This window comes from Hypomesus nipponensis, chromosome 1 (assembly GCF_054491055.1).
Source record: "Hypomesus nipponensis isolate SF chromosome 1, ASM5449105v1, whole genome shotgun sequence".
NCBI classification, from domain to species: domain Eukaryota; kingdom Metazoa; phylum Chordata; class Actinopteri; order Osmeriformes; family Osmeridae; genus Hypomesus; species Hypomesus nipponensis.
The window spans coordinates 2,690,270-2,709,176 of NC_140361.1; the positions used below are offsets into that span (position 1 = coordinate 2,690,270).

General features: G+C 44.9%; 1 protein-coding gene across 1 annotated transcript in view; it reads right to left on the reverse strand.

The window, feature by feature from the left end:
- Window positions 1–564: 564 nt before the first annotated feature.
- Window positions 565–18,907, reverse strand: part of cplx1 (complexin 1) — a 28,713-nt gene continuing 10,370 nt past the window's right edge. The window contains exons 3-4 of the mRNA XM_084698898.1: window positions 3,340–3,521; window positions 565–762 (exon numbers count right to left, since the gene is read on the reverse strand). Coding sequence (XP_084555024.1) covers window positions 565–762; window positions 3,340–3,521 — 380 coding nt within the window. The remainder of the gene's footprint in view (window positions 763–3,339; window positions 3,522–18,907) is intronic.

Below are 18,907 nucleotides of genomic sequence, written 5' to 3' on the forward strand. Positions count from 1 at the left end.
AATGTAAGTCCCAACCATTAAAAATGTATATTTATCTACATGTGTATGTATATATATATCAATATTTTCACGAACATAATATAATTCAATTAAATTTTGATATGATTTGGAGAATTTCTTTAAAGTTAAAAATATGGCTTATACTCTTAGTCATATACTGTATAGTTTACTCACATAGATGTTGCTTTTTTTGTTGTCTTTTCTTTTTTTACCAGAGGCTATTTACAAACAAAAAGTGTTGTTAATGATTCATCAGATCACAAAGACCTGGAGGTCTTGGTAACCTGGCGTAAGATCTATCTTTGAGTCGAGGCACTCGGTCGATGAAGATGTTACAGAAAAGAAGCTTCTGGTTTCACCTGTCACCTCAACAACGGTGCCTCACCCTAGACGTGAAGAATGTAACAACTACATTGACCCGACAGATCAACTCAAAGACGAATCCTACGACACGCTGCCCAGATCCAGACATAGAATCGTGATTGGAGGAAGGGTGGAGTTGGGGGGGGGGGGGTTAGACGGTTGGAATCACGTTACAGCAAGAGGTGAACAATGTCGACACGGCTACTTCTTGTTGAACATGTCGACCAGAGAGCCGGGGAGGAACTTCATGACCGTGTCCACTATGCTCTCCTCTTCCTCCTCCTCGTCCCCACAGCCGGCAGGGACGGCTTTCTTGGCGCGCGTGAGGCTTCCCTCCGACGCCTGCTCCATTGCTGCCTGGGCCTCCGCCTCTTTCTCCTCCTTCTTCTTGATGCCATACTGCAACACAGAGACACCAGCTCAGACAGGACACACCAGTACTGCAACACAGAGACACTAGCTCAGACAGGACACACCAGTACTGCAACACAGAGACACTAGCTCAGACAGGACACACCAGTACTGCAACACAGAGACACTAGCTCAGACAGGACACACCACTGCAACACAACCTTTGGGGGAGGTTGTGTAAGGTGTGTGGAGTGTGTGTATGGTCTTTGCCACTGATTATTCTGTAAATATACAAGGGTGTGAAGGTTTAACTGCCCTGAAATGGATGCAATTTGGCCAGCCAAGATACTTGATGTAACAATAGCCTGGCACACAGCCTGCTGGCTCTCTTGGAAAAGCCAGGCGTTGGCCAAGTACAACACAAACCTTGTGGCCTCATTTCTTCATGAATAAAACTCTCAAGTTTCAAAAGCAAGATGACCGGCAGGAACAATTCAACGTCTCAGGGATCAAATAGATTCAAACAAAAACATGTAACGTGTGAAGTAAAATGAAGTACTGTACTCTACAGTGTGACATTAACCAGGTCGTTTCCCCATTTAGTGAGAAGGACTGAGCAGCCATTTTTGACCTGTCTGTTTAGTCTGGGGATGAGTCAGACTCTCCCTTTACTTCTTTGCTGCTCTCCTAAGTATAAATGACATGATTATGGACCAATAAATATCTTTAAGGACGGCAGTACTTGGCACTTTCAGCGAGTAAGGATATGCTACAGGATGTGATTTGAGTTTAATTTGTGTGTGTGTGTCTGTGTTCAGTGGTAGGAGTCAGACATGTTGCTGGTATCCACTACAGGGTTTCTTGCAGAAAATTAGTTAGTTAAGGTGGTAGGGTGGGGTTTGCCAGCGGGGGGGGGGGGGGTTCCTCCAATGCGTTCTGCAGAGAAGGGAGACTAGTGTTGGTCGCGGTTTGGAATGGAAGGGAGAAAACAGGCAGCCGCTTGATTTGAAAGATCAAAATAAGAAAACGTAGTTAAGGCGGCAGGCGTGTGTTGCTTAGGCGGCCGCCTTAACTGAGTGCTGCCGGAAACCCTACACTATAATGACGAGCGACAAACGCTACTGATACAAAATCGTCTTCCATTAAAACATCTAATAGCTGACTATCAGTATTAAACTTCACAGCCAAATCAACCTTGAGTTACTTTTTTATATTTTAGAAGATGGTCCTCTAAGGAAATATGAGAATCTCTTTGAGGCTTGAGCAACGAGGGGATCCATTTCTCGTTGTTTCTTTTGAGCATCACAGACTGCTATTCACGAAAACCCAACAGAGACTGTTTCAGTTCACCACAGTCAGGATCACAGCTCGCACAGTAACAGGTCAACAGGGAAGCAGTCAAGTTTTGTATAAATTCTGCAGCGAAAGAGCCTCACGGCAGCTTCCTCTCCACCGGAGAGACGATCCTTCTTCCTCTCCCAGCTCACATCATGATCTCTTTGCATAGTGGGTGATTTCCCTCAAACGAGGAAGTTGAGGTTGAGTTCCATCTCATTATGGGTCAATTTTGCGCTGCTTCACACACTAGTAACACCAGATCGTCAGTAGTACAGACCTATTGATGTACATCTAGCTTCGTTAACTCTTGTTGGAAAACATAAACATCAATAGTGGGGGAGGGGAATAGCTCATTGGTAGGGAATTTGTCTGGACATCAAGAGGTCAAAGTTGTATACCTGTATGGCACTTTGACTAAGGGCATCTGTAAATATAATTAGATTGTCAAATATGAATGTGATATTGGTAGCTTTCATATGAGGCAATCTGGTGGAGTTGCATAGCTGTTCAATACATGCAAAACCAGGTCGGTTTTTTGTGTGGAGGATGACCACTGATTTTATCCCACAAACGATATTGACGAGCTTGATTTGTTCAATCGGATGTGTTGGACCGGGGGCTCTAAAACCATGGATCCACCATCCAGAGGTCCTCCTGATGATGATACTAAAGTCCTTGTCTGAACAACCGCGGCCCTTCAGTGTTTTTATCTTCTCTCTCGCCCTCCTCCTCCTCTCTCCGGGTTGTGCCAACATAAGCTGGCGTCGGCTGAAGGGAAGACAGCTAAGCCCAGACAGTATCTGGCCTCTCCGCTGTCTCCTGTTTCTATCAGAAAGTGCTCCCCACAGCTTTGCTGTCATTCCTGTATTCTGCCCCCCAAAACAAGTATCCTCAAGGAGGCTTCAACCTCACGTCCCCAAAAACATGACTTTTTGCAGTGGGGGTAAACAAGTCAAACCATGAAAATTAAAACTCAACGCTTAAAGAAACTGCAAGTTTTCTCAAAAAAGGGTCCCTCATGGGCTAAAGAGTACATAGAGTCGACCATCCGGTAGGAAAACAGGATGTATCCAACTGCTGCACTGCCTTAAATATACCTTCAAACTAACATGAAAGTAAAAATACTCCCTAAAGTAGAATACTCACATGTGCTGCATAGTTGTTTAACTGGCACACAGGCAAACTCCGAGTTTGTGTCACGATGAGTCACGTCGGTGCCAAACGGCCAAGCGGATAGCGGGTATAAACAGCACATCAGATTCATCATCCACATGATGGTAAGTTTACCTTGTCCCTGATCCCCTGTCTGACATTTTCTCTCTCCGCTTCCATTTTTGCATATTTCGCCTTCCTCTCTTCCTCCTGTTGTCTCAACGCTTCCTGTCTCTCCTCCTCTTTCTTCTCCGCGTCTGGGTCTTTGTCCTCCTTCTCCTCTCCACCCAGCATTTTACCCATGTCTTTGGTGGCCCCTGTTGAGACAAGCGACAAAAACAAGAACATAAGTCAAGATTCAGACATTTGCAGACTCTTTTGTGGGGGAAATGATCGGACGGAATTCAATCAGCCTGGGATGATGGATACACATTCACAGAAGTGTTTCATTTGTGTTGTGCCTCTTCATCCGCGGCGCTACGCAAATAATAACACGTCTGAAGTCACAGAACACAAAGCAACAGAGTTAACCCGAGCCCGAGGATCACACGATGGCTGAGAAGCAGAGGTGAACGACACAGATACAGCCCTGTATCACAGAGCCTGCTGGAAAAGCATCATTAAATCCCCCTAATGGGTGGCTTGTATTAGCGTGCTAGGCCCCTTGCTAACTTGGACAGAAGCTTTCATGACGTGCTCAACAACGTTCTAACTGGCCAGTGGGATCAAGACGTGAGAACAAAGGGCTTTGTTGTGGTTTAGAGTTCTATAGCGCATGCAGGATTTGTAGATGGTTGATAATAAACTTATTAGATCGTTCGTGCTGCCGTTGATCTCTTAGCCTGGCTGAGCTTAACTTAACATGCCAGAGACGGAGCAGGCAGACTATAGCAGTAGGCACGTCTTAGTCAGCAGCACATCCATTGGACTGGGAAATATATGGACTGGCTTCTGGGGTGTTGGGAGTATTGGAACTGTGATGGAGGGGCATTATGGGTAAGGTGGGGGCTTGAGGGGGGGGGGTGTATGATGGGGCAGTATTCTGCAAAGCAATCTAATACTGTATCTAGGCATTTCCTCTGATGGAGATAAATATTCTCATTTGACATTCGAGACATTTCCATGCAGTGGACTGAAATAGATTTACGAGGCAGGAAGGAATAATGGAGGAGTTTGCAACCGTCGTGTCACACAGATGGTTGTTTAAGTCTGAAGGACTGGTGATCTTAACGGGGTATTATAATGCCAAGGTTCAGTTCTGACACCTGCTTTTTCACCCGCAGTTACTGAACTTTCTAACTTTTTCCCCCGTAATTATGATGAAAGGCTTTGCTCAGCTTGCAAAAACATTCCATGAGACCAGCTGCTACGGAGCATACTGAGAGAAAATCACATTAAGTACAGTTCCAATTTGAATATTACTCAGTTAATTGGGTTGCTCCGGTGGTTCAGTGGATAAGTGCATGTAGCACATGGGTTGAGGCCTTATTACAGTTGCCTGGGTTCAAATCCATCCTTGGCACTTTTCTGCCTGTCGTCCATTGGCTTTCCAGTATCTCCATACCCAAATTTTACAAGCAGAAACGCTTTTGATTAATTATTACACTTTTTTCCCAAATTATTCGATTGGTTTCTTTTGAATGTAGCACTACCCAATAAAGGAAAATTCCACGCAATGAAATTCAAACATTTAGAGTAGAGCTTCCAGACAGCTTTCACTACAAAACGGCAAGTACAAAACTTTGCTGGAGAGGATGTATGTTTAAGAAGGTGGCGTCTCCAGAGAGCGTTCACACTACACTGAGGTCTTCCACGAAGCATGTCCGCTGGTAAGACAGAGTAAGAGAAGCGACTTTTCCCTTCAAAAGTTATCCCTCCTTTTCCTTCACGCGCTGGAGTCACGCCAGTGGCCTCGTCCGGTCCAGCGAACCCACACCGCGACTCCGTAACACTCCTCTCTGCCCCAACTCGACGGAAATTGATTTTAATGAGGACTGTGCCTCCCCAACGGCTCACGGTTCACTCAGAACCCGCCCATTCTCTCTCTCTGTGCGACCGCAAGCCTTCCTCTCGCCATTAACGGCTTCCGTCTTTTGCCAATCTGAGCACGGTTCCAGCAAGTCAGACTGCGACACTCTCCAGAGGAGAAACCCAAAGACACGGCCATCTGCCTCCGACCAGGAGCTGATAGAAGCCTGCCATGACCTTGGGGCAGCTGGTTGATCCCCGACTTCCTGTTTTGGGGAGGAGTATGAATAGGGGGGGTTAGCTCATCGTGAACTGGGCTCGGTTAATTAATAAACACAGCTCGTGTGCTTTGTTATGTTGGCAGCTCACAGTGTTGGACTCTGAGGTTTCCTGTGTCTGCCTTGTCAGCACTGCTCAGTGTCAGTATATTGATGCGATATTCAGCATCGATGGGCTTTACCCTTTTGGCAGTGCATAGCCCATAAGGCTTTGGAGTGGATGAAAAAAGTGGACAAATCGATGGAATGTCCACTTTAACCTGTTCAGATTTAAATCTACATGTATGTGACCAGTGTGATTGCTGTCTTTAACTATAGATAAGATGATGACTTTACAGTAAATCTTGTGTCAAAATATGTCAATGTAACAAGGGAACCATTCATTCATGTCTGCATTTATTTTAAAAAAATTCTCACGAGAATAAAGTATTTTCCTGTCTAAATAATTCCACAAGCTGTCTTTACAGAGTAGTTGGCACTGTCAGTCTTTTCCCTGCAGCAAATCTTGAACCAGTGGACAGTTTCTATCCATGGTTGCTAAAGGCCCGGGGATAATTTTTGCAGAGACACACATTCATTTTATTTTTACAGAATAAGAGCAGACATTTTTCGGAACAGGAATTCCACTGCAAACCCACAGAGAAGTCTTGTCAAACACTATTATGTTGCAATTAATACAAATGAAATGTTAAGAAAACGCTGGAGGTCTGCACTGCATGCAAAAGAAAACAATTTAGACAGAAACTTGCTAGTTAGATGCTTGTTTTCAATAGGCTATTGCATTGATTACATCTAAACACCTGCCCTCCATATAGTATGGGTAAAATGATATGAAATTTATTTCTGAATCACTTTAAGTCTAGCGCACATTCTGTTGCTAATCTCCGCTCTCGAGGCTAATTAGCTCGTCTGATTGTGACAAAGTTGGTGCTTAGCAGGCAGCATGACACACCAACTCCCTGAAGTCTTGCGTTACTGATCGCTGCCAGCTGTGTCGTTTGAATGCTAAAGGAACCGCTCCAGTGGTTTTGCTGAGACCCCAGAGTCTTGGTGCTAGGACGTTGCTAACAGCGTGAACAGAACGAAATATTCAAAGTCAGTTCCGGCCCGAGGGTTAATTTTAGACGAGATGGGCGCAAGGGGATGAATATGAGGACAGAAAGAATCGTGAAGACTGGATCTCATACTGAGATGATGGTTGTCTCGAGTTATACAGATAAAAAATCTCACGCTAAACTTTCGATAAAATGTACAGGCCTGTGTTAAAGTTGTCTAAATGTGAATATAAAATCAGTACATTTTAAGTACATTTACCACTGTGTAGAAACAAATAAATAAAATGAATTTATGTTAAGCTGTAATTGAATACTCTTACATTTAAATAAGGTTGAAGTGTAGCCTAATCTTGTTCTGCTTGGGGTAGCTTGAAGTTTGCAGTGTTACGTAAAAACTTTCAGTGTCAGTGAGTGAAGGAGAGGAGGAACTGGCCTACTTCAGTTTGTTTTAGCGAGCAACTGCATTCTTTTTCTAGAGTAGGTGACAGTGTGTGGGTGTGTGGATGTGGTCTACTGTAGGTGAAAAAGAACAAAATGTACCATTACTGGCAGAATGCTGGTCCTGAATCTCTGTGGATGTCTGTTTGTGTGTGTGTGAGAGAGGGAGGAAGAGAGTGAGAGTGAGAAATAGCAAGGGAGGGGAAGAGAGGAGGAAGAAAGCAACAGAGATTGTGGTCAGAAAGAGAGAGAGATCGAGAGAGAGAGCGATAGAGAGAAGAGAGATCGAAAGAGATAGAGAGATCGAGAGAGAGCAATAGAGATTGAGAGAGCAATACAGAGAGAGAGCAATACAGAGAGAGACCGACAGAGAGAGTGACAGAGGGAGCGACAGAGGGAGCGACAGAGAGAGCGACAGAGGGAGCGACAGAGAGAGCGACAGAGAGAGCGACAGAGAGAGCGACAGAGAGAGAGAAGGCTTGCTGTCCCAAGCTGCAGGACAGTGGGACCGGCGGCTCAGCGGCAGGGAGAGTCACGTTGCCCCAGCCAGAGCGAGCAAGCAGCAGGCCCTGGACTGCCAGCCTCTTCTCCTGAATCTGTCTCAGGCTTGCACCTGTCCCAGGGCTAGATCCAGCCAGCACCACCAGGGCCCCCCTCCACGCCAAGCCCTCCCATCATCATTAACCTCCCCCCTCAGGCCAAGCAGGAGGGCCCAACATGCTTTCGAAAAAAGAGCTTTGAAAGATTGAGCCTTTGTTCATTGTGATGGGAAGACGATTCAGGCTAGATGGAGGAGAGGAGGAGGAGGGGGAGGAGGGGGGTTGTTTTGCTAGTAAGCAAATAAACGGGAAATGGAGTTGTGGAGGAGTACACAAATATGTATAGGAATGACAACTTGAAGTGAGAAATCTGCAGGCGTTATCTGACTTGGTGTCGTCGAAGAGACGGGTTGGAGATTATCAGACAGGTCGACCTGGCTAATATTGCTGGTCGTGGCACGTGTGTGATAATGGTCGTCATGGCACCCATTGGCATGGTTTCTTCCTATGTCCTCCCACACTGGGTTTTGGACCTGGGTCCGCCGTCTCTATGCATACCAACTACACCCTCTGCAAAGGCCGTGTGTAAACCACCTGTGTCACCAAAAAGCAAGCGCTTTGTAGGTGTGGGTGGTCTGTTTTTTTTTTTACTGAGGAGTGAGTTCAACCAATCCAACTCGGTTACACAAGCAGTTTAAGATGATGTCTCGAATGCGAGATCCTGTAATCGAGTCATATCGATCAACCGTCCCTGTAAATGCAACTGTGCTCTATAGGAAGGTGGACTGCTGACTTCAACATCAGCTCAGACTGTATGTGGTTGTGAGTTTAGCAGCTCTGTGGATGAAAAGAGCAGTGGGTGAAGTTGATTTACCATTTAGATTGGAAGAGCCAGATTCATTTCCTATCTTAAATTCCTTAAAGCAATTTCCCGTTCTCTGAGTCTTTCCGGTTCTTTCTCTTCCAGCTGCGATGATGCACTGGGTCTGCCTCCGCACCTTGCAGGGAGTAACTAATGGTCCTATCTGGAATTGTACATCTATCAAGACGGGGAGGGGAATAAATGAGGGAAGAGTGCTCTGATGGCTGAGGATTTTGACTTGCCAACAGGCTGGAAATAAGACCAGGATTTTATTTTAAAATCTTTTACAGACAGGAGACCAGGGCATAGGAGCATGGCCGCGTGATACAGTTAATCTCCTGGAGTAGAAAGAAAAGGGAGGCCGGAAGCACATCAATGTTACGCTTTATCGCTCATCAACCGCCGTTATCACCGATGCACAGACGCAAGGCCTTAGATGACCAGGGCGGAACTGTGGCTATCAACCTCAGTCGCACCAGAACCAACGACGCATCAAACGTTTCTTAGCCGTCAACGCAGGTCACTGACGGCCTATTGTCACCTCATCAATACAACCCAAACTCAGATTAACGTCGCCTCCAAAAAGTCACTGGTACAGTCATGTATTTCTGGCCACAGTCGTCGCACTGGAGGTAATGCTATCTTTCTTTAAGTAGTGTTTCATCTCTCATGTCCCCCCTCCACCTGCTTGAGAGGAGCGTCGCCTTCAGCTGAGCGAACCACGCCAGGGAGGGTTCACTTGGTGGCCTGACAGGGGTCATCGAGGGCCGTTGCCAACCTTCATTATCCATTACACTCGTGTCGCCGGGTAACCAGTCACCCTGGAGACGCAGGGGGTTACACAGCTACAAAACCAACCCCACAGCATAGAGGATGAAGGAGACACTAAAGAGAATGAGATCAAAACGATGGTCGCGCCGGGTCAAATCCAGGATACGTTCTAGAGAGCTTTGAGAGAAGGTCTTTAGTGTGGAGTGTGAACTCTAATATCTGTTTCTGGTATGATCTGACACACCTATTCAAACTACATTTACAATTACATTTAGTCATTTAGCAGACGCTCTTATCCAGAGCGACTTACGATAATACAATAAACACAACAATAAACTACAATATAGCTGGAAGTGGTTCAAAAAGTTTGCAAGTGAAATCAAGCTATTATATTTGCCTATCATGTAACACTCCATCTGCCCTTCTCAATCCCAAACCCAGTTGACAATTATAAAATGCAGCCAATTAGAACTGCTCATGCAAAACAATTCATGCATTAGCTTGTTAAAGCGGGCGTACAGCTATCTTACAAATTGTTCCGCACCTAATAATTTCTGTGTGTTGGGGTTGTGTAAATAAATAGTTGTTCCATCAACAGAAAAATGCAAAGGTTAATGAAAATGTTTTTCCACAAAAACACCGTCCACATCCATTAAGGAAGTAAAGACATAATGAAGAGCCTTTCTTTTCTTTCTTTTCAAATCAGTGTTACAACACCTCAGAAAGAGACACCTCCTGTAGTCAGTGGGCTACCTGTTCAAGTTACCACCTTCAAAAGCTGACAAGTTTAGGCTAGCAATTAACAGTTACATTCGTTATCTCATTTCATACATTTCCCTGAGGTGTGGCATTTGGATGGAATGTAGAAATCATTAAAGGTTCAAAGTCAGGACTACAGAAAACAATCTTACGCAACAATGTAGGCAAGAAATTATCACAAAGACTTATGTTATTTTGATGTTGAGTAGAAGAGAGCAGAGGTCAGATTAAGAACAGAGGATGTAATATGTTGTTGTTTCCCCTCCTTTTGTTTTAGTCAAAATAAGATGGTCGGTAGGCCTATCATTTAGAAAACTATCTTTAGTTTTGTAATGTTTTCTTAGCCTACCTCTATTCGGACTTGTGTGCCGAGTTCAACACCTGGACCTCTGCGTGCGTGCTGCAGTGGCTATTTGGCAAGTTCAGAAGAACGCGCTGACATGGAATTCTGCGTGCATCGGTTTGTGTTTTCGGTTAAACACTTTTACAAGCGTTGATTGGGATACTGCGTTTTTTTCTCTCGGGATTATCAATCTAAATTAATGCACTGACTAATAAGGTAAATTGTTCAAACTCAAATTTTAGATTTTACTGGGGCACAGTAGATTTATACTGGGGCACGTGCCCCGGTAAAAAGGGTCTAACGACGCCCCTGGCCATAGCTTTGGAATGGTTCAGGTGAGAAACATTGTGCCGACTCTCTTCCAGCAGCCTTCTTAGAAACACCCAAAAATACTTTCCTTCTTGACAACGACTTTCAGCAGTCAGAAATGAGAATTTGCATACAAAGCCGAAACGCGTTCAGATGTCGGCCTGTGGACTTTCAAAAGGGATTTTGGCAGCGCGGAGCAGTGGTCCGGAGTCATCCATTTTGGATTGGCATTTGTTGTAATTATATTTTCTGCATGAGTGAGAGGGCTGGTACTAGTCTCATTCCAGTTCAACAGAGAAGGGAGTTATTCCATCACTACTATAGACTTGCCGCTCTCTGCCTGATAGTTGGCTTTTTGACTCTCTTTTCAGTCTTTCCTTAAGGAGTAACTATAAATACCAAAACCTCATTGTTTTTGTTAAGTCTATGGTTAAAACTCATACACAGATGAATTCATCAATCACAATATTGATTTTGACAAATCTGCTTTGCAGTACCCCGATTTCTTTATCAGATGAAGCAGACATGAAAGATAAATAAAACATGTGATAAATTCAGCTGGCAATATATAGGTGTAAATTGCATTCTATTATATTTACGAAAATGTATTCAGCTATTCAAAAATATTTCGTCCTCTTTCCCGCAATAAGATCGCCAAGCTTGCCGTCCCTCTTGAATTCAACCTTCCTGCCTCAGGGGGAAGTATAGGAGCACACCCATCTCCTAGAGCAACAGGCATTATCATAAGTAGCCTATTGAAGAACACCATTCCAAGATCCTCTCAGGGTATGGATTTTTCAATACGATGCACGTTGAATATTAAGCCCCCAGACTCAAGCCCCTTCCTCTCCTCTCAGCGACGGCTCAGCCCCAAGCCCCGGTTTCACCTCCCGCCTCCGCCGAGTCGTCAGGCGCTGTGATTCCCTCCTGGCAGCTAACGGCCGTGCCTCCATTAGCTGTTGGAGAATCATTCCCAGTGAATCTGTGGGCCGGCCCCATGGCTCTGTGTCTGACTAATCACCGTCTCTTTGACAACGCTGCAAATCTCATCGATCGCACAGGGCAATCTGATCTCTCTAAGAAAAAAACAACACCATTATTTAAACATGAGTGGGTTTCTGTCTGTGTGTGTGTGTGTGTGTGTGTGTGTGTGTGGGGGGGGGGGGGGGTGGGGGACAGGCTAAGTGTGTGATATATGAAAATCCAATTTATGCCGATCCTTTTCACAGCATGTGGGAGCACTGAGAGTATCATCTCAGAACCTGAAAGGTTGCTGCATGTCTGTGAGCAAAGTCACCAGAGATCCACAAAATTCTCCACATAAAAATATGTGGATTAACATTATATATCAGTAATCTATCCATGAAGATGTATCGTACTTTCCAGAGTTTAGTTTTTAACCGTATCCGTGGCAGTGGGTCTTACTAACAGAATAGTAGTTTCTCTGTTTTACTCATGACTCATTTCTCCCGAGTCTGAAAGACAGGCTACTTTGCTACCATCCTTAATGTCTCTTTCAGAACCGTGACGCCACACTATAAAAGTGAGATATTGGTGAGATATTATGCAACATAACCTTTTATGTCCTCTGCTTAAAAAGAACATGGCCTAAATAATCCTCTGAAGCATACTACATAGGCCTACTGTTCTTTAAACATCAAAAGCAGGAAGATTAGTTTTAAATGTGAGAAAACATTCATGATTATGTTGCTGTGAAAATGTTAAACATATATTTTGAACAATTACTAACTTGAAGATTGACAGCATATTTTTCTCCCATTTCTACGTTAACCTCAACGATTCTTTACATATATCCCCAAAACGGCTAACAGCTACCATTTGACCTCCCCCCCTTCAGTACATGCCAGTAACGCCACACCAATAATCACTCTGGGTACTTTGAAGTGTTTCTCTGAGAGAGGGAAGCTCTGTATTAAGGTCATCGGGGAGCCGCATTCAGTTCGCCATAGCTGGGAGGACGTCCAGCTCTAAATGTCAAACACAAAATCCCCCAAGTCAGGCCTAGACGGAACTGCGAGTGGCCCCAGAGATGACAGAGACAGAACTCAGAGAAGACGGTGGCTTTAAAGATGCTGACTCGTGTGTGTGTGTGTGTGTGTGTGGCTGACCTTGTCCTGCAGACAAAGAGCTACTGACAGTATCCAGATCTGTGGGCTCTATTTATGTTCCACCTTATCGAAACACCTTCCTGAGTCCTCAAGCAATTAATGCGTATCATGGGAGGCAGTGAAGGCCGGGGCAGCTGGGATACTGGATGTATAAATAGACGCAGAACAAAGAGGTGTTATATCATGGATGGGTCTTTGACTGAGCATGAATTCAAAGAAAGACATGAAAGCAACAGTCAGCAACAAACAGGGAGAATGTTGACATCACAAGTACAGAACAAAAAGTGAAGCATTAAAGTCAGAGGCATCTGAAGAGTCAGGCATCCTCGCGACAAGAGTGCCCTGAAATTGACACTCGATGTGTGTGTTTTTCGAGAGAGAGAGAAAATTCCAAAGACTTTGATGTGAAAGTGGCAGGGCGGTCGCGGCCGTGACAGATTTTGAGCTTGTGGTGCAGCAGGCGTCTCTGTGGAGGCCTGGCTCTCTCCTGAAGTGAGCATCAGGTGTTCCCTCGCCATCCTCACTCCTTCTACTCGTCGTCACGCTCCGCGCCCCGGTCAACTCCTCTCGGAGTCCGTGCCAGCTACGCACACCGCCACTCAGACACTCCGTCCAGCTGGATGTCCGCGCCGCGCTCTGGGCCCGGCAGGCAGCGTCTGTCGCCGGGTGACTCACGACATCGAGAGAAACGCCGCTCGCCGCTCGCAGAGTACATCCAAAAACAATGCCCTCTCTCCGCTTGGCTCTTATGTATCATTACTTTAATGCGTCTGACAGGAGTCGCTCACTCAGAAAATTTACCTCTCATCCTTCCGGGTGGGGTGGGGGGGGGGGGGGTCGCTCTGACCCTGGGAGGTTTTGTGAGTCTGGTGTAACGCAGGCGAGTGAGAAGAGGGAAGGTGTCAGATGTGGAGTTATCTCCTATCAGATGAGTGTGACGGTCGTCTCAGCTGGTGCTAAACGGCAGAGATGAGAACCAGAAGGCCTTGCCTCACCCTGGCCTCACCCTGGCCTCACCCTGGCCTCACCCTGGCCTCACCCTGGCCTCCAGCTACAGGTCCCTGCTCTGGTGCATGTTGCGTACACAGGGACAGTTGCTGCACAGTTACATCTCTAATCCAAATGTGTTTTATATAGACCTTTTTACAAGCAATGTCACAGAGGGCTTCACAAATGCCCACAGACCCATTACCTGTAACCAACCTAAACTCTCAGAGAAGACAAGAAAAAACTCCTGAAAGATTTCAAAGATTGGGCTGAAGTTGGTACGCAGGTAATATTGTATAAGTAGCTGTTCTGTCTGTTCTTTTGTTTTTCTTTTAGGTTTTTTATTTTTTTGCAATGAAAAGTAGCACAGGTGGATGTTGTTGTCACAGTCACTGAGCACACAGGAATTAATCAACACTCCCAGGCAGGTAATCAGTGGTTTAAGATTAACATCACCATCAGCACTGCACTTAAAAGTAAAATAAAATGTTTACCCCAAATCCTGTGAAACAGTTTTTCTCACACTTGTTAGTTACAGTACTGTATGTCTGCAAAAAGCACAATCAAAGACCACTTTACTTTATGTTTAAACCCCAATTCTACCTCAGTGTGAAAAGGCACAATATTTTAAGTAATCAAAATGTCCTGCTATGTATTCCTCATTTTAGGATTCTTCCTTTCCTGTGTGTTTCACCGTTTTAATCAAACCTGACTCATTTTTCTCTGTGGCTGAAAAATATGTCTGGTTCTTAATAACGAACACAGTTTCTTGAGATGTAATTGTATCATTCATCATCTGTAGCATTCCGGAGACTCATTACCACCGAAATGGAAAGCAAATTTAAAAAAATATATATATATCACAAACGACTCTTTAGGTTCAGTGCTTGAGCCAGCACTGTTGTGAATCCTGAATTATTCCCTATGGAACATAACACATAAAAACATCTGACATACTTTATGTAACTTGTTGAATCAGCTCACATGGATGCTAAACCTGGTATAAGTTGAGAGCGAAGTGAGCAGCAATATGTCTCGAGGGAGCCATTTATCTGTGAAGCACAGACGTTCTTCATTTTTGCACCCATTTGGAGTCATTAGGTTGTTATGTCTGCATTAGCAGCAAATGGACAACTGGAATGAAGGCCTGGGAATCATCCTGACTGTGATCCATTGCTTTAGAGAATCCCTGTGAGCTCAAAATTACACGTCTTGAAAATGTAATCTGTAATCTGTGTAGCGTGCCAAGATTGATCCATTGCTTCTTGGTAGCTATTGGTCATGGTATTGGCAATCAATACTGCTTTCTAACTCTGTATGGTCATGTGCTTCTGTGCGGAACTCCTTCATGCATTTATGGATAACCATACTATAAATGTCTTTATTTGAGATGTAAATTTGCCTAATGTAAAATAAAACATTTTGTTCATTTGACATCTGTCGAACGGAAACCTAACCCACAATGTACAATGCAAACATCCTTTTCCCATGCCCAAACCGTTTCACGTCAATTTTAAATGCGCAGATTAAACATCACCCACACAACCCTTTGTTTTGTCATGTCTCCTCCGAGGTGTGGTATAGTGCAGTGCGTGTGAGCTCATCCCCAACATACATCGTATACGTCACCACATTCAACTAAAACACAAAAGGCTTTCATCCAGCTCATTTGGCTACAGGGGAGTGTCTCTTTGTCCTGGTTGCGGATCACGGAGATACAGCTGAGCCATTGTCGTACTGGACTAAAGCCCGGGGCCTGCGTTTCAGCCGAGCGGCTAGCTGCCCTGTCAGTGCTTCCCGACAGTCAGTCACTGTTTACTGGGCACCAAATAACAACGATACCGGCACGCAGTTGCTATCGATTGAGTGATCTGTTGTGGAGTGACAGTTGTCCAGGTCAGTTTTGTCTCAAAAGTTATCCGGTGGCTGGTCCCCCAAGAACAGATGACCTTTCACCTTTGGGAGTCAGGTGGCTAAGCGGGTAGAGCATTGGGCTAGTAATCTGAAGGTTGCCAGTTCGATTCCCAGCCGGTGCACATGACGTTGTGTCCTTGGGCAAGGCACTTCACCCTACTTGCCTCGGGGGGAATGTCCCTGTACTTACTGTAAGTCGCTCTGGATAAGAGCGCCTGCTAAATGACTAAATGTAAATGTAAACCAGGTGCTTGTCTCCCGTCACATCCGCTGAGAGTTGAGGTTCATATTGGAACCTGTTAGATCTTTACAAACTGCTGTCTGGAACCTTCTATGAGTTGTGATGGTTGTTAGTCAAGGCTACATGTCCCTTATTAGGTGGTCAGTTAGACCACTGTGGGCTACTTTCCTTGGCCGGGGTTTCCCAGATTTGTTAAGAAGCTCTTAGCGTTAAGAGCTTTTGAATGAATCTGGGAAACCCTTGTTAGTGTCATTAAAGTTATCTGAACATGAAAAAATGATATGAAAAGTCCAGACTCACGGGGTGTTTTTGCGTTAATTAGACACGATTTTCTTTGTTGCTCACATTCTGAAGGTGTTTCCAAAATAAAGGTTGTTGATATATTTTTTTATCAGTCCACAGAATTTATTCAAAACCATACACAAGCTATCACACCGAAACACACTGTAGAAACTGATCAAATTCTTAGATGGCCGTGGAAAGTGATTCATGGGGGAACAGAATCCCTCAACTGGTTGAGGACTGGAAAGAGAGGCTTAGCGAGAGGAGATCACGCCGTCTACAAAGTTCCTCCAACGAGAGTGCTGTTTTTGATCTGCGCTCGTGACGCAACCAAACAAATCCAAACAACTAAACAACCTCACTCCACCGTGTTCTCCACGCCTTGTTGTCATAGCGGCCACAGGTTTTTGTCTTTAGGTTAGTATAGGTCTAAGGTTAGTATAGATTATTGTGTATTAGACGTTTAGTATACTGTATCGTATATGATTTTGTATATTAAGGATTTTTGCTTATCATAGGTGTCATTTATGTTCTGAGTACTTATATGTTATGTTATGTCATGTTGCTTTGCGTTGTCTTGTCGTAAAAATGTCAGTGCCCAGTCTGACTTTGTGTTGTTCTGTGAATCAGACAATAAAAGACTTGAACTTGAAGTTTGCTCACCCTCTCGTGATTCAAGAGGATGACGCGTGTCTGTCTAAAGGTTAGCCCCGCAATTTTTAATCCATTTGATGTGGTGATCCGATTCACTATTGTTCAGAGAAGGACATCTCCGAACTAGACGAAAACTGTTGGGTTTGTTTGGCCGGCTGTTCGGGATTTGCGAGGGACATAGAGCTAAGTGGCCAATTTCAACCACTTTTCTTCCCAAGCCACTGGCGCAATTAAAAGTCCCCAAATTGTGGCAAGTGTGGCATTTGCCTCCTAATTCACATCTGCAAACTAATTAGAGCTCTATTGTGTCCGCTGGCTGTTCTACATTTACATGTTCAGTGTTTTTGAGAAGTATCTCCCTTTGTAATGGCAGCTCAGACTGTGTTTACCCATTACCAGAAATCAGCTAGCAGGGATTTAGTCAATCTATTTGTTTTTTAATTTATTTCTATTTTACATGAGCCATTTGCACATACGTTAATAATATTATGCTAATAACGTAAGCTTTTTTTCCGCTGCAAAACAATGCAACAAGGACTATATATCAAAAGACTTCAAAGGGACATTTCCCTTCACATTCAGTAGAGATTTGCCAAATTATTCCTGTGAAAACCAGTCGAATCCACCATACCCTGCATGCATTGAAAATAATTTTCAAAAGCAACTAAACCTTGACCCCCTACAGCTGCAGTCATGGCTTGAACTTGTTTTTCCTCCACCTCTGGCAAGGCTTTTAGGCAGAGAGCTTCAGGGAATTCATCAGGCTTTCAGAGGTCAGCACGTTGGGCCTCGACGGCCCACGGCTGTCTTTTCTCCCTCACCCATGTCCCTCCAGTGTGTGGGTTGACAAAGGCACAAGGCACAAACCCAGCTCCAACACAAAATGTGTCTCCGTTATGCAGGTTTAAAGGGCACAGAGTAGTATACTGTAGAGGCAAGGGAACTTGAGTTGAAAATTGGACGATGTTATCGCACACACACAAAAGCAATCAACTTGTCCATACCTACTGTAAATTGGAAAATAACTTTTTCCCCAAAAGATTCTGGGGACTATTTAGGCTTAGACAATATGACTTATCATTTTACTGGTAGACATTCTCTACACAATCTGGCTAGGTAAACACCAAAAACAATCCTATATAAGCCTGCACATGAACGCGTCTGTGATTCCCCGCAAGGCAGGCAGAACCGTCGATGAGTGAAACGATATTTTCTAAATAACATCCTCAGTAAATAACTGCCATTCTCCCTCACCCATACAGCTTATGAATTATGAGAGCAGATTTGTTGAAGGGGCATATTAGACTGGGTGTGGATGAGCCATGGAGAGCAGAAGGACTCATTTTCATATTTTCACATTCAGTAAAAGAACACAGTGGGGATTCTGAATTGTTTATCGCAGCATAATCATATTTGCCCGGAACATAAACAGGCTACAGATGCGGTGGCCAGAAGGGCTGCGATACCACACCATATAACCCACATACCACGACTGGAAGAAACAGGCCTTGTCTGGAATTTTGACTCCCAGCCCGACCCACTTATATCTTTACTCTGAGGGTAGATGAATCACAGGATGACTCAGGGATGGGGGGGGGGGGGGGGGTAGCGTTTAACCTGACAAAACAAAACTTCAGAGCTTTCCTGGACGATACTGCTCTCAACCTTCCGTCTCCTCACCAGCCAGACACGTCTCTCCTTTCTCACTTCTTCCAGCAGTCGCTGCAGCAGAGGACGATCGCAACGCAACAACAACAAAATAGTGTTCATTTTGCAGAAACTTTCAGACACGCCACAAGGGGTGTTTGAACCTGCAACCTCTCGAACCACAGTAAAACCCTTCCACTGCTATGCTAAATTCATCCCCCTATGATACTCGTTCCGTGACGATCCAGACCAGTTTCGACCCCGCCCGATCGGAGGATGCTCTAGGACAGATGGCGCGTGTGACAGTCCTCTTCATCACCAGCAGAGTCCAGGGCATCGCTGTGCCCCCACCAGCACCACCCAGCCAGGCCCACATGTCCCTCGTGTCCCGGTCTGCAAGTCGGTGGAGTGGAGCGGCCAAAGGCCCGCTCGGCAAAGAGACACCCAGCGAGAGGGCTTCGCCCGTGCCTGGCTACGACTGGGAAAAGGAATGATCCACCACGTGGAGTTAAAAAAGGGGGAGGAGG